This window comes from Trichomycterus rosablanca, chromosome 10 (assembly GCF_030014385.1).
Source record: "Trichomycterus rosablanca isolate fTriRos1 chromosome 10, fTriRos1.hap1, whole genome shotgun sequence".
NCBI classification, from domain to species: Eukaryota; Metazoa; Chordata; class Actinopteri; order Siluriformes; family Trichomycteridae; genus Trichomycterus; species Trichomycterus rosablanca.
In genome coordinates, this window is record NC_085997.1 from 19,828,804 (window position 1) to 19,842,624 (window position 13,821).

General features: G+C 37.2%; 1 protein-coding gene across 1 annotated transcript in view; it reads left to right on the plus strand.

The window, feature by feature from the left end:
* myo15b (myosin XVB) overlaps positions 1-13,821 on the plus strand; it is a 62,253-nt gene that overhangs the window by 27,982 nt on the left and 20,450 nt on the right. Inside the window, exons 24-38 of the mRNA XM_063003934.1 lie at positions 3,677-3,739; positions 3,841-3,898; positions 3,998-4,122; positions 5,215-5,310; positions 5,395-5,630; positions 5,856-6,025; positions 6,458-6,530; positions 8,772-8,945; positions 9,896-9,969; positions 10,070-10,140; positions 10,740-10,818; positions 11,630-11,662; positions 11,868-11,969; positions 12,530-12,648; positions 13,428-13,506. Coding sequence (XP_062860004.1) covers positions 3,677-3,739; positions 3,841-3,898; positions 3,998-4,122; positions 5,215-5,310; positions 5,395-5,630; positions 5,856-6,025; positions 6,458-6,530; positions 8,772-8,945; positions 9,896-9,969; positions 10,070-10,140; positions 10,740-10,818; positions 11,630-11,662; positions 11,868-11,969; positions 12,530-12,648; positions 13,428-13,506 — 1,552 coding nt within the window. The remainder of the gene's footprint in view (positions 1-3,676; positions 3,740-3,840; positions 3,899-3,997; positions 4,123-5,214; positions 5,311-5,394; positions 5,631-5,855; positions 6,026-6,457; positions 6,531-8,771; positions 8,946-9,895; positions 9,970-10,069; positions 10,141-10,739; positions 10,819-11,629; positions 11,663-11,867; positions 11,970-12,529; positions 12,649-13,427; positions 13,507-13,821) is intronic.

The window sequence follows — 13,821 nt, forward strand, 5'->3', positions numbered from 1 at the left end:
TTATGTAGGTGTTTGTTTTTCCTCTCTCTCTCTCTCTCTCTCTCTCTCTCTCTCTCTCTCTCTCTCTCTCTCTCTCTTTCTCTTTCTCTTTCCTGGTCTGTCACTTTATGTCCTGTATATAACCCATAACTAGGCAACCAGTGCCAGTTTATTGCTCAAATGGTGCTATAAATGTTAACCTCACCCATCAGTCTGAACTGAACTCTGCTTTTCTTATTATATTACTACACACCTTCCAGATTTGCCATTTATATAGAATTAGAATTAGCATACACAACAGGCCACAGCAATTTAGTATGAATAACTAACTTTTAATATTAAAAAGATACATGTATATAATTGTTACTACATTGCCAACTTTCAGGTATACTCCTATTTTTATATTATTTACTAGGTATTAAGCTGTAAAGCTTAAAGAAAGAAACATCCTAACATGTAACACATCCACAATTTAAAATATATATATTTATTTTTATATTATTTAATTTTTATTATTTTTATTACTTTCTTTATGCAAAATAATATTATGCCATAAAACTATATGTACATAAAGTGTATTTATGCTATTGTTACAATATTACAAAATATAGGTAATATTATTATACTATTATCAATAGTTATAATCAACATTTTCTTCTAACATATTACATAAATAATTTGTATCTAAAATTTATTGGTCAGGGGTGGAATAAAGTGAAATCCTAATGTAGTGTAAATATACAGTACATTCAATCAATCATTAAACATGTATTCTGAAATGCAATTTAAGTAAATTCCAAATGTTTTAAATAAAGGATAACAAATCTAAAGTGAGAGCCATAATTATTATTGCTTGAAACAGTGGTGAAACTACCAGGTAGTGGTAATATAATGAAGTGGGAGTCCTTCACTCCATCAGGACCTGGATGGACTTGCAATAGTCAAATGAAAGATGAATTTCAAGATCAGACCTTTTTTAGAATAATATAAGGTCATCTGTTCATTAGCTAAAGTCAAGATGTAGTTGGTTTATGCTGCAGGATTATTATTCCAAACACATAAGCAGATCCACATTTAAATTGTAACACCTCTAAACTGGCCAACCCTGACTTTAACCCAATAGAAATGCTGTAGCAAGACTAGAAAGTATCTTACTTAAAGCAGTTCTGCTTACAAGCTTGGGCTAAAGAACTCCACAGAGATGTAAAAGACTGAAAAGACTATAATATCTGATTATTATAACATGTCACTCAATTTTACTTTATGCTTTGTTTTACAAACTGAAAGTATTCAAAAATATGAAATCAGGAAGGTAACAAAATAAGTGTTATATATAATTTAAATAATGCTTCAAATTTATTCCATTAAGTACAAAGGTTTTACTTTTACTGGCCTTCTAAAAATCTGAAGATGTATAAGGCAGGTTAAAAGAATTAAAGCAAAAGAAAAAAATCAGGCCTCCCTTAATTTGTCATGAAGTTTTGAATGCTACAGACAGGAATATCAACACTGTTTTAAATAAGGTAAGGCTTTCCAAACAAACAGGGAGTGGGCGCTCCCTGGTATTATTCAGAGTGACATCTAAATTGTTAGAGCTAAGGTCATTTCCTCTTGTCTACCTGCACTTTCATCTTTGCTCCCTCTCTCTCTCTTTCTCTCTCTCTCTCTCTCTCTCACGCTCACATTAACCCACGCCTTGTCAAACTCTTTTCCTTTTTGGACTTCAAACTTTAATGAGGAGTTACATATCTGTTCCCTGTTGCTCACCCAAGTGATTATTGTTTTGGTATGTTTTGTTTCATTATTTTACATATTATATTTTTATTGATTTTTCTAAGTAAATGCATAATACATTAATGCGAAAATGTTTAGGTAGATATATGAAGTGAATAAATATCTTTGACTGGTGTCAGAGCAGAAAATAACATATACAGTTCTTTAAAAGGTCTTAGTGGTTTCTTCAGATTAGACTTATTTAGTGTGTTGTCACTGAAATAATCTTAAACTATAGTAATCTTTAAGCTGTTTCAGCTATTTTTAATTACTTCCTTCTTGTCATTGGTTAATTTAGATGTACTATTGATAACATAAATGAAAAACCTTAGAAAGGGAAATTCTGAAATGTACCTTTTCTTGTCACCTTTTAGCACCTTTTATCAAGTCTGTCCAGATTGTTTCTATAGGGCAATTGTAGTCTACTGGACTAGTAATTAGATGGTGGACAGTTCAAGACCCATCACTGCCAGGTTGCCACTATTGGGCCTGTGAGCAAGGCCCTAAACCCTCAATTGCTTAGACTGTATGGTGTCACAGCTGTATGTTGCTTTTAATAAAAGTGTCTGCTAAATGCCAAAAATGTAAAAGTTAATGTCTATCCCCAGCCACATATTTCAAGCCATTTGTAAGATACAATACTTCTAGTGGGCACTGGGTCTGCCTTTGTTTCCTATCCAGGGGTACCTGAAACTTTTCCAGAAGAAGCAAAACAGGGGGCATACTTGTGAAATGTCCAAACAACTTAAACTGGCTTCTCTAATACAGTAGAAGCAGCAGCTCTGACTGGATAAGCCCCTTGTTTCTATTATGGAACAAATTTCCATTTCTTTGTGTCATGACTTAAACTCATGACCATTGTCGAGGGTATCTGAAAGCTTTATCTGCAAATTTAGCTACACCATCTAGGACAAGTTTTCTTAAACCTAAAGGAAGCAACCCAGAATTTCATGGAAGAGAACCTTGGACACGACCCTCAACAGGAAAATCCAAATTACCGACAGGGCTGGGCGGCAGAATGAACAACGATTGGCTGTTGTTCAGGGTAAGAGGGTAAGAAAGTCGGATCATAGGTCCACATAACTGGTGCAACTGCGACCCCTGCTGGCTGACTGATGGCGCCTGCTCAGGGCTGAGCAGGCGCCCCCATAATGCTGATGGGGGTGTGGCCCTCCATACACAGTGCCCGTCAAGTGTATGAACTCGACTCGTGCAGGTGAAAAATGCAATCTGTACTGACTGTACGTGCTGGAGGGGGCGTATGTCAGTTGAGAGGCATCCTCAGTCAGTGGTGAAGGGTCGAATCAGTATAGAGGACGCAATCAGAGTAATTGGACATGACTAGATTAGGCGGGAAAAATTGGGGGAAAAAAAAAGATTAGTCTTCAGTTATGATGAATAATTATTATGTTTTTATTAATGTTTATTGCACCACCACCTATTTCCTGTATAATGATTAAACTGTTTAATAATAACTGAATACTATTTTAAAATTATTTGAAGAATAAATAAAAATATTGGATGAAGCAATCACCTCAGTATTCAAGAATTTTCTTTTTAAAATGTAAAATCAATGTAATAGCTTTCTCTCAGGATAGAAACCATGATAAAGAAAACGCAATGTCGTAGCCATGGTGAGTGATAAAAAACAGGTGATTCAATTAGGGTTGGCCTTGTGGACTTTCTTACCATGTGTCTTAGATGTTTGGGCTCCGGTACTATAAATGAAACACAGTTGCTAAGGATAGCATAGAACTGCAGGGAGCACAGGTAAATGGAACTGAGAGCGCATGTTATGATTTACCAGAATAAAACACAAAAGAACTCAAAAGAAGTTCATGGGAATAAAAATGTATTGTGATTCCTAACAAAGACTCTGATCGTTTATTGACTCAGTAATTCAGTTGTTGCTTTGATGTTACAGGAACACAAAAAGAGAACCAGTGTGAAAGAGGTGGCCAAAGCCCAGTCTACCAAACCAGAGATGGTATGATCTCATGTTTTCTTCATTTGGTTCAGCTTTATGGTTTTGTTTTAGATGCCAGGGTGTTGCTAACATGATTTGTTGTATTTTTTCTAACATTTTAGAATGTGGGAATGTTAGAGATCCCAGCTGAGCTGTCAGCCCGCTTGCACAGTGCATCAGGTAAAAGCACAACTGTTTACTGTGTTAAAAAATGAAGGGTATTATTAAAATGTGTATTGATTGTCTGCTGGATTCCTTGTTTTTTGTGTTCTCTGAAAGGACGCCCGGATGGGTCACAGGTCACAGAAGTAGCACCACCACAAGTCAAAGCAGAGCACAACCTCTCTCTACCACCTAATATTGACAGCTACCCATTTTCTAAATATGCCAACACAGTTCTAAAGGTACAATATACATACAATTATACACTTAATAACCACTTTATTAGAAACACATATAGACTCTCGTACCTTGGTTTTTTAACTCTCTAACCAACCTCGCAAAGGAGTCCAGATGTTTTTAGAAGTGTTGAGTTCAACTATATATACTTATTGGTCACTACATTGCTGGCACAGCTAGTAGAAGTTACAGTTAGAGAGTACAGCTAATATCCATCGATTTTTCTGAATCGCAGATCATGCCTCTGGAGGAAATTTTGTTTAATGGACTATTCTCAACCCCCTGCAATGCTGCAAATCTGTTCCTTGTAGTGGGTTATATAGAATGCCTTTATTTGTCATATATACATATACTGCTGTACAGTACAACAAAATTCTTTCTTCACGTATCCCAATAGGCTACCACTGTCCCATTGTAGTGATTACACTTACTGCAATGTCAGTGTCACCATCTAAATACTATCTGCTTGGCAGTGGTTCTGTGTTGGTGCATTTCAATTGATTCACTTTTTGCTAAATTACAATGCTTTCTTTATTACCCAGAAATCTGGTTGTAGCTTTAGCTTAAAGTACATGTTTAAAAACCTGACCTTGCTTAGACAACTGCATGGGTAGAAAATAATGAATTTTAAATCTCAGAGGCACAGACATGCTGGAACATGCTAGATGGGTCTTTCTTAAACTGTTTCTAAGTTAGAAGCATGTATTGTTATTATATAATTGATTTTATACATGTTAGTAATGGGTGTGGCCAATGCACTTGAACTCAATTTTATTATCTAATTGATTTTATACACATGTTGGGTGTGGCCAATGCACTTGAACTCAATTTCATTATGTAATTGATTTTATACACACGTTAGTAATAGGTGTGGCAAATGCACACTTGAACCCAATAATAAAGATTATGTCCACATACTTATGGCCATCTAATCTTATTTGGCATCAATTGTTGTTGGCAAATGGGAAGTGAACTTTTTTTTTATTTATTAATATAAATCTTAATGTAAAAAATGTAACTTTTAATTATATTTTTGTTATGCTCCCTAGTTTGGAGAAACCAAAAACGTTAGATGCTAATGATTGTTTTGTTAACAGGATGGCTGGTGTCAGCCTCAGGGTCAATCACTTCAGAGACCACTGACCCCTCTAGACGCCAGTGATGCCCGTAATGCTCTGGAGCTGTACAAACTGGTCAGTATAAGGAGGATTGTCTTATATTTTCTTAAGTTTGGTCTGAGACCTGTTTTATATTGTGAGGTTTTGTACATTTTTCAGATTCTACGCTTTTGTGAAGGCTCTGAGCTAGTTGACTGGCAGAAGCAGATGTTGGGGAATTACATAGTGGAGAAAGGCCAAAACAGACCCTCGCTCAGAGATGAGATTCTGGCTCAGCTACTCTATCATACCTGGGGTCGGGAGGGCGAGGATGGCTTCTTGAGGGGCTGGTTGCTTCTGGCCTGCTGCCTTAGTGCCTTTACCCCATCCCCTTCCCTAGACAAGCCACTGCTCAAGTATGTGTATAAGGATAACCATGCAGAGTAATATAGGAGAAGTGTAAAATATTTAATACACTAATATATGCCAGTATACCAGTCAGTTAAATATACAAGTGTAAGTTTAAATTGTTACTCATACTGATACTAATAAACTGATACCTATAAGTTGAGGAAATTTAGAAGTGATTAGTCATCTTCTGTGTTGTGTTGTGTGTAGTTATCATCTTCTGTAATTCCCAGGTATGTGTCAGACCAAGGTCCAGGTGAATATCGTTCTCTGTGTCAGCATAAACTGCTTACGTCTCTCCAGATGCCTGCTTCTGCTTGCAGACACCGCCCTCCTACTCAGCTGGAGTGGACTGCTAATCAGAGAAAAGGGAAGATGGTGGTGGAGGTTAATACCTTTAATGGTTAGAATTCACTTTGTTGTTTGTCTTTGAAATTACAAATCTCAGCATATGGCAATTTGAAAAAATTGTATATGCTGTTTAGCTTTTTGGAAAAGCCTCATAATTCCTTCCTTTATTATTATTATGTTTAGATTTAACCTTTTTTGCATTGTCCCAATTCAAATGAATTAAATTCCTCTGGTGACCTCGGCCAGTTGCACGACACCCACACCGAGCACACCAACATGTGAAGCCACTGGCTGCATCCTTATACCAGTCAGAAGTGGATTATTACAGAGTGCCTGGCATGTGTGGTGTACCATTCTATTCTCTTTGTATTCCTTTACCACTTGTTCCAGCACCTAATCCAGACAGTAGGAGGTGCTGTTTTAGTGACAACTGTATTTGTTGAAGTCTGACATGGCTGAATTTAATATGTCTGTATTTTCGCAGAGGAAAAGTTAACAGTGGGGGTGGAGTCCTGGACCACAGGAGAACAACTAGCTTCCTGGATTCTAAACTTTAGGTAAACAAAGCTATGATTACCTTTTTCTTGACACAACTAGTAAAGATTTTTTTGATCTTGCAGACTTATAAATCATAGCCTGTAGTTATGTTATACATATAAGCCATGAGCTGTCAGTTTTTGTGTCCTAGGGATGGACCAAACCAATACTGGTCTAAAATGACCAGTATTGAATTATATTTCACATATTTGTTCTATTGATCCACAAACCGTTTATAGAACCTAGAAATACTAAATGAATTAGAAATAGATAGATAGATAGATAGATAGATAGATAGATAGATAGATAGATAGATAGATAGATAGATAGATAGATACTTTATTGATCCCGAAGGAAATTGAGGCCTCAGTAGCAAGTTACATAAATCAAGTCAAAAAGTAAGTAAAAGTAAGTAATAGTACACACTACAGAGATTTACATTATACAAAAAAAGTATCTGTATAACCACAACAACACTCGGACAACACACAACAACAACAGGACCTGAGGGTAAATATGGTACATATGGAGGTGTAGTTTCAGTTAACATTGCGAGGCTAGTATGAAATATAAGTCACAGTAGTAAGATATAAATTATGAAGTAAATTATAATATGAATTAAAGTGAATTTAAAGTGAATTATAAAGTGAACCACAGTGCAAATATAAGAAATGTAAGAAAAAGTACGAAAATGTGCAGATTAATGTACATAAGGTGCGGATGTGCCTGTCTGTGCATGTGCACATGTGTAAACACACACGTGCTCACCCACATACATAGATTATTGTACATGTACATGTGCCGCAATTCTGTTACATTCATTCCTCAGTTCCTCCCTGTCCCCCCCCTGCATAGAGTTAAAGAGCCTAATGGCTCTGGGAACAAAGGATTTCCTTAGTCTGTCTGTAGAGCAGCTCTGTGACAGTAGTCTAAAAATAATATAATATAAAATAAAAATTAAATAATATAAGATAGTAACCAAAGCAGTTAATACCGCCAAAATAAATACTTGTACAAGAGTAGTAGTTCCAACCATGCAACTGTGTTGTTAAAAATATATAACCATGTTGTTTTTATCACATCTGTATCACTCCACTGACTATTGGTTGTTAAGTAACTTCTTTGGCAGTTTACCCATTCATTTGGCAATATAACGTATATACAATCCAGTGTGTACTTTGATCAGACTCTGAGGAAGATTGTAACAGTAGAAAACAATGTGACATTTTTATTTCAGTAGGAAAATTCTGGACTTACTTTGACCATACGCAACATTTTGGTATACGCAACATTTGTCCTAAAGTAGTCTTGAAATCAACAGACTGTGGTGTTTAAACAATGTATTCATATTCATAAACTTGTTTGTATTTACACCCCTAAACTAGTACTGGTTTGGGCCAATCCATCCTCCAATTTAACTGTTGTGTTTATGTTTTGGTTTGTCAGCTTTGATTGATTAAAACAAACCCAGTTTGTTACAGAGGGAGTTTCGAACTCTGGTGCGAACAAAATAATCGGACCATGAAATGTTGTCACAAGACACTAAACACGCCATAAGAGAACGGAGTACATTCTTTGGTGTGCAGTGGAGGAATTTCTGTTGCTGTTTTCACTACTTTGTCATAGTACATCTATCATATTAGACCCGTCAGAAAATTTAGATTTCAGTTGGTAATCACTAGTGCAGTTGTAAATGTTTTGACAAGTTAGAAACTCATAAGGGTGGCACGGTGGCTCTGTGGGTAGCACTGTCGCCTCACAGCAAGAAGTTCCTGGCTTTGATTGACAGGAGCGGTCTGGGTGTGGGTGTGGAGTTTGCATGTTCTCCCATGTTCATGCAGTCAGGTAAATTGGTAATACTAAATTTGCCCTTACATGTGTATGTGTATGTTAAGGTGTGAATGTGTTTGTGTGTCTGCCCTGCGATGGACTAGCACCCTATTCAGGGTTTTTCTGTGTGCCTTGCACCCATTGAGAGCTGGGGTCCAGAGCTAAGGCTCCGGCACCCCCACAACCCTGATTAGGATAAGCGGCTCAGAAAATGAGTGAGTGACCCATCTATTACCACAGTCAGTATGTAAAGATGTGACTTGGTTAATGCTCTGAATTGCTGCTAGGTGTGAGTGAATGTAAATGAGTGAAGATATATGAATGAAGAATAAATAAAAAGTAAACCGAATTCTAAGTAAACAGGAGAAAAATACTAAAAAAAAAAACAACTCCTCTGGTATTTTAATCATGGTGATGTGGATTGTTTGCAGGGGCGTTCCTGAGCTGCAAAGGGGTTGGTCTTTATCAATGCTGGCTGAAGAGGGCTGGTCTGATCTGACCGGATGTGACTATGTAATGGATCTGTTGGCTGGAGCTGAGACTGATGTTCAACCGGGAAAACCACCTGCCCAGCCTGATTACCTTTTTAGTGATGTGAGAGACAGGTGTGTTGGGTTTATTGTGGATTTATGCCTTAATGTATGCAAGTATGAATATATAAATTATTTACCTTTATTAAGTGCATGGAAAACTATAGTTTTTGTACCTGTGCCTTGCTATGGAATACATGAGGCGAATGCAAGACATCTGCAAGAATAGAAATAGAACCCAAAAATGCAAATATTTAATCAAGATAGAACAATACTGTGACTAAAAAGTCACTAACAAAAAGGGTTCAATCTCAAATAAATACGTGGCCAAATTAGTAGAAACAAAGTAACAAATGAAAGAGACGAAAACATTCGCAACCCACATTATAGAATATGGATAGAAAAGGGATAGTGCAGAAATTAAAACTGGATGTCACAATATGACAGTCTGTTTCAGCCATCTGTGACAAAGCAAACCTCAGAAACAGAATAGACAGAGAACTGTCAAAACCTCAGAACCCGCCAGTTCGGCTATGCATCAACAGAACCACTAACCTACCAACTGGTGCCTCCCACAGGGCAATCCACACTGGGGCAATCCACTATCCCAGTGTGGCTCTAATGCGAGGCCCAAAACGCTGCAAGACCCAAAGCAGTTCCCAGAAACCAAAAGAATTCCAGCATCACAGTTCAGAAAAATGCAAGAGTCAATGCCAACAAAGAAGCTGGCAAGTGTGAAACCATGATATATAGAGAAACTTCCACTTGGAGTGTAAGAACACATGAGGCACAGCAGATTTTCAATCAAAATAGATTGACGGATCACACGCTTTTTTGCATCCGTGCACTTTCTGCCCACTAAAATAGGCCATTCAGAGGGTAGTAGCAGCTGTCTACTAACAGCTGCCACCATGTTACCATTTTCTAGCCATAGATTAGGAGGGCAATCCAGTGCTTAAGTTTAACATATTATATTGTTATATAACGTGTTTGAACACTGTTGCTTTTTTATTATTCTGTTTCAGGAGGACATCCCCCGAGTTTGATGACATCCCTCCAGCCCCCTCAATGCAAGCTCCAAGCCTTCCCTCTTTTGAAGGTCATCCAAACAGCACATCTCAAGTTATGACAACTGCAATAATATTCACTAAAGTCTTTGTGCTAATCAGTGATGAATTTGTTGACTTCTTTTCTTTTAGGATCTCTAGCCCCCCATATGGATAACTATGTGGATTACCTCTTCGACCCTGTACTAGATCAAGGTCCACCGGTCAGTTCATTTGAGTTCATTTAAATCTGAATTTGCCACTGCACCAAATGTACTACATGTGGTCAAAAGTTTGTGTACACCCCTCTAATTATTAATTATTAAATCCCAATCAACATTAGTGCTCTTTAACTCAATGGGCACAGTTTCCCGCAGGCACAGTCCAAAGTCTTCTAGAAGAAAGAAGTCTGTTATAGCTGCCAAGGAGGGTAATGGTTTTGGAATGGGATGTCCAACAAGCCTATGGACTTTTGGCCATTTCATGTACTGTATATGTTCACACTCCTTTTACTTACTGGATTTGCCTATTTTAGCCACACTTGTTGCTAAAAGGTTGCAAAAGTTGTCTGTCTTCTTCTGCATCTAAACTTTAGTAAACTTAAGCTGTATTTCAATGGTGAATAGAAACATGTTACTCTAGTCATGTTTCAAAATGTAGTCTAAAGACTTTCCAGAAGTAAAGAACATTAAAGCAACAAAGTGAGATCAGTTCCATATAAATGCCCATTTTTTAAATATGTGACATTTCAAAAGTCATTGCTCGCATTCTGGACCATTATAATTTTGTCAAAGCATCTTGACTAAGCTGCTATATGTTTTAGGACTTGGAACGAATGGCAATGCTGAACCGCAGGATGAAAGGAGGAGGAGGGATGCACCCCAGCATGTACAGTGGAGCAGGTAAACCCACTACAAACCATAATTTAACAAATAATAGTTTTTTTTAAATAACAATTTAAAATAACATTCATTTTACAAACCATTTTACTTATTAAAAATAACAGTAGGTAGCCAGGGAAATACATTTGCATTCAGAGTTTGAATGTCGACATACAAAGGGGCATTGTCAGGGTAACTAAATTACCTGCATACAGGTATCACCTCTAAGGTTGTAAAATGTTTAATATGCGGAACTTCTTAAATGCATAAAGGTGTGCATAGTACAAGTAACAAGATTCGACATCTGAAAGAATCAGTTACGAATGCAGCTGAAAATAAGTTCACCTACTCCCTCTCCAGGGTGAAAAAGATACTGTGACTCCCTCATATAGGTGGAATAAATAATTCACAAGCTTTGCCATTCTGTAAAATACACGTAACTTTCTGTTGTCCCTGCACTTTTAAAGTCCAAATGCGTATGAATTATTACACAAGCAATACAAAGACTAAAACTTTGGTTAAAAAAGAACATAAAATACATGTTTAAGGAAAATAATTTTAATGGAATATTATCTGAGGCAAAGTCTATTGCTGCAACACTAATGAGATTATTGTCTGGACAATCTGTAGGATGGTGGGACTAAAGACTCATTAGGAAAGGAGCAAACTAGGTTGGAATTGTATTAGCCAATTCATGTAGTTTTAACATGAGGTGCTTGGGTGACCTACAGTCACTTGAAAGACATGTCTTTCTTTTCACCCACACCTAAACCAGAACCCAACAGATTCTCCAGACTTATCTTACCCTGTGTGTTGTTTTCTCCTTTTGTAGGTATTCCATTGACAATGCCAGGTTATCCAATGGGTAAGTCTGTGGCATTTTATTATACAATAGTAATTCTAAACGATTGTTATAAAATAACAATATCAATTGTAGGTTGTTTTGTATAAAAATGTCTAAGTTGATACACTCCAGGTGAATAAATAATTTTAAAGAAAAAATAAAAGCCTTTATGGATGACTTTTGAAATTTGAAATGCCCTATTTGTTGTTGTTGTTGTTTTATTTAGGTATGCCCATGAATCCAGGCATGCCTGGCTATGCTGCTGCACCATTGATGCCAAACATGATGCCTGGAGCTGCACAGCTTCCCATGATGCAACCTTTGCCATGTAAGATCTTTTTTATAAGCCATATACTATAAATATTATTATCAGCCATATCCTTTTAATATAAACAAAATTACCTGCATACAGTTATCACCTCTGAGGTTGCCAATTTTTTACTGTGTGGAACTTCTTAAATGTGATACTTCTGAACAGATCAATAAACGTATTTACTCCATCACGAGGGGATTGTGTGTTTTGCCATTAAAAGCCCAAGAGGTGGCCTGGAATCTGTACTATTGCTGGAATCTTAAACTTTCAAGTTCAAATCACAGGCAGGCATGAGTTTACTGTTGGGGAATAGAAGACGATTCGATGGATTGGCTGGGCAATGATATGATATGAGTTTTATGGAGATGAATGGAATAAAACCTGACCATTGGCACTATTTAACCTTTTTTATGAATTTGTATTGATCTGACATTTGCCTCAAAGAACATATTGCTGTAAAAAAAAGTCTACAAAAAAAAAAAAAGTCCCCCCCCCCCCCCCCCCAACCTTACATACTGCAGCATGTGATCATTAACTGTATTATTGGTAATTGTCTTAACACTGCTTTTTCATAGCTATGATGATGCCAGGTGTGATGCCACAAAATGCTATACCCACTAGCCCTCCAGCTATCAACCCTCAGCAGCTGGCTGAACAGCAGCAAGCTTTTATCAACCAACAAGCTCTACTAATGGTAAGAATAACCAAAAAACTTTTGATTTCTAAAAAAAAAAAGGTACAAATAAGACATATGTTATCATTGTCTGATGATGTAAAACTAGTACATGAACTTGTAAAGTCTAGTTTAGACTGTTGCAACAGGTTGCTAACTGTGGCTTGTAGTTTCTTAAAAATCATATTTATTATGCTGCAGCTTTTATTCTTACCAGAAAAAAAGCCTATTCATATAACTTTATGTGCCTAAAAAGTCATTTTTATGACCTTTAAAGCCCTTAATGGTTTAGCTTCTGGATATTTTACTGATCTCAGAACAGCTCATCAATCTCACTTTGCTCCGAGGATGCAACACTTCTGTATTACTATTTTTCTGTTGAGCAGGCACAGATTGACCATATATTGTAAATTATAAAATAGAAATGTATGTTTTTTTCATAGGCCCAGCAGATGACACTGCAGGCAATGACCCTGTCTCAACAGCAACAGCAGGAACAGCTGCAGAAACAGCAGCAGGAATCACAAAAACTGCAGCAGCAAAAGCAGCAGCAGCAGCAACAGCGGCAGCAGCAGCAACAGCGGCAGCCGCCGCAGCAGCCTCTGCCACAAAGTTCACAGCGCTCCAACCCTGCAGCAGAACCAACCCCATCGCCAGCACCTAAACCCATAGAACCGCCTGTTCAGTATCTCATCCCGGAGGTACTGTACATATATTCTTAAATTTAAAATGTGTTTGTATAAAAAATTGCTCTTTTGGCTTAATTTTGTGGCCTTGAACTATCAGTTTGTTCATTATAGCCTTCAACAGAAGTTAACACCGCCCCTCTAGTCCAGCCTGAATCTTTTCAGGAGAAGAGAGCCTTTTTCCAAAAGATCGGTAAGATGTTTACAGTTTTTCAGTTGATCTTCAGTTTCCTAAAATTAAGTTATTGCTACACTCTGAGTTAAGAGGGTCTTTGTGTAGTTTAACATGTCTACCCAATGTCCATATGGGTTTCCTTTGGATAACAAGGTTTCTTTCCATGCCCTATTATATTCCAAAACTATATGGAAATAAATGGGCCAGTGGTAGCTCTATGGTTAAGATACAAGGCAAGTAATCAGAAAGTTGCTGGTTCAAGCCCCACCATCGCCAAGCTGCCACTGTTAGCCCCCTGAGCAATGCCTTAATCTTTACTTGCTAGAATTATCA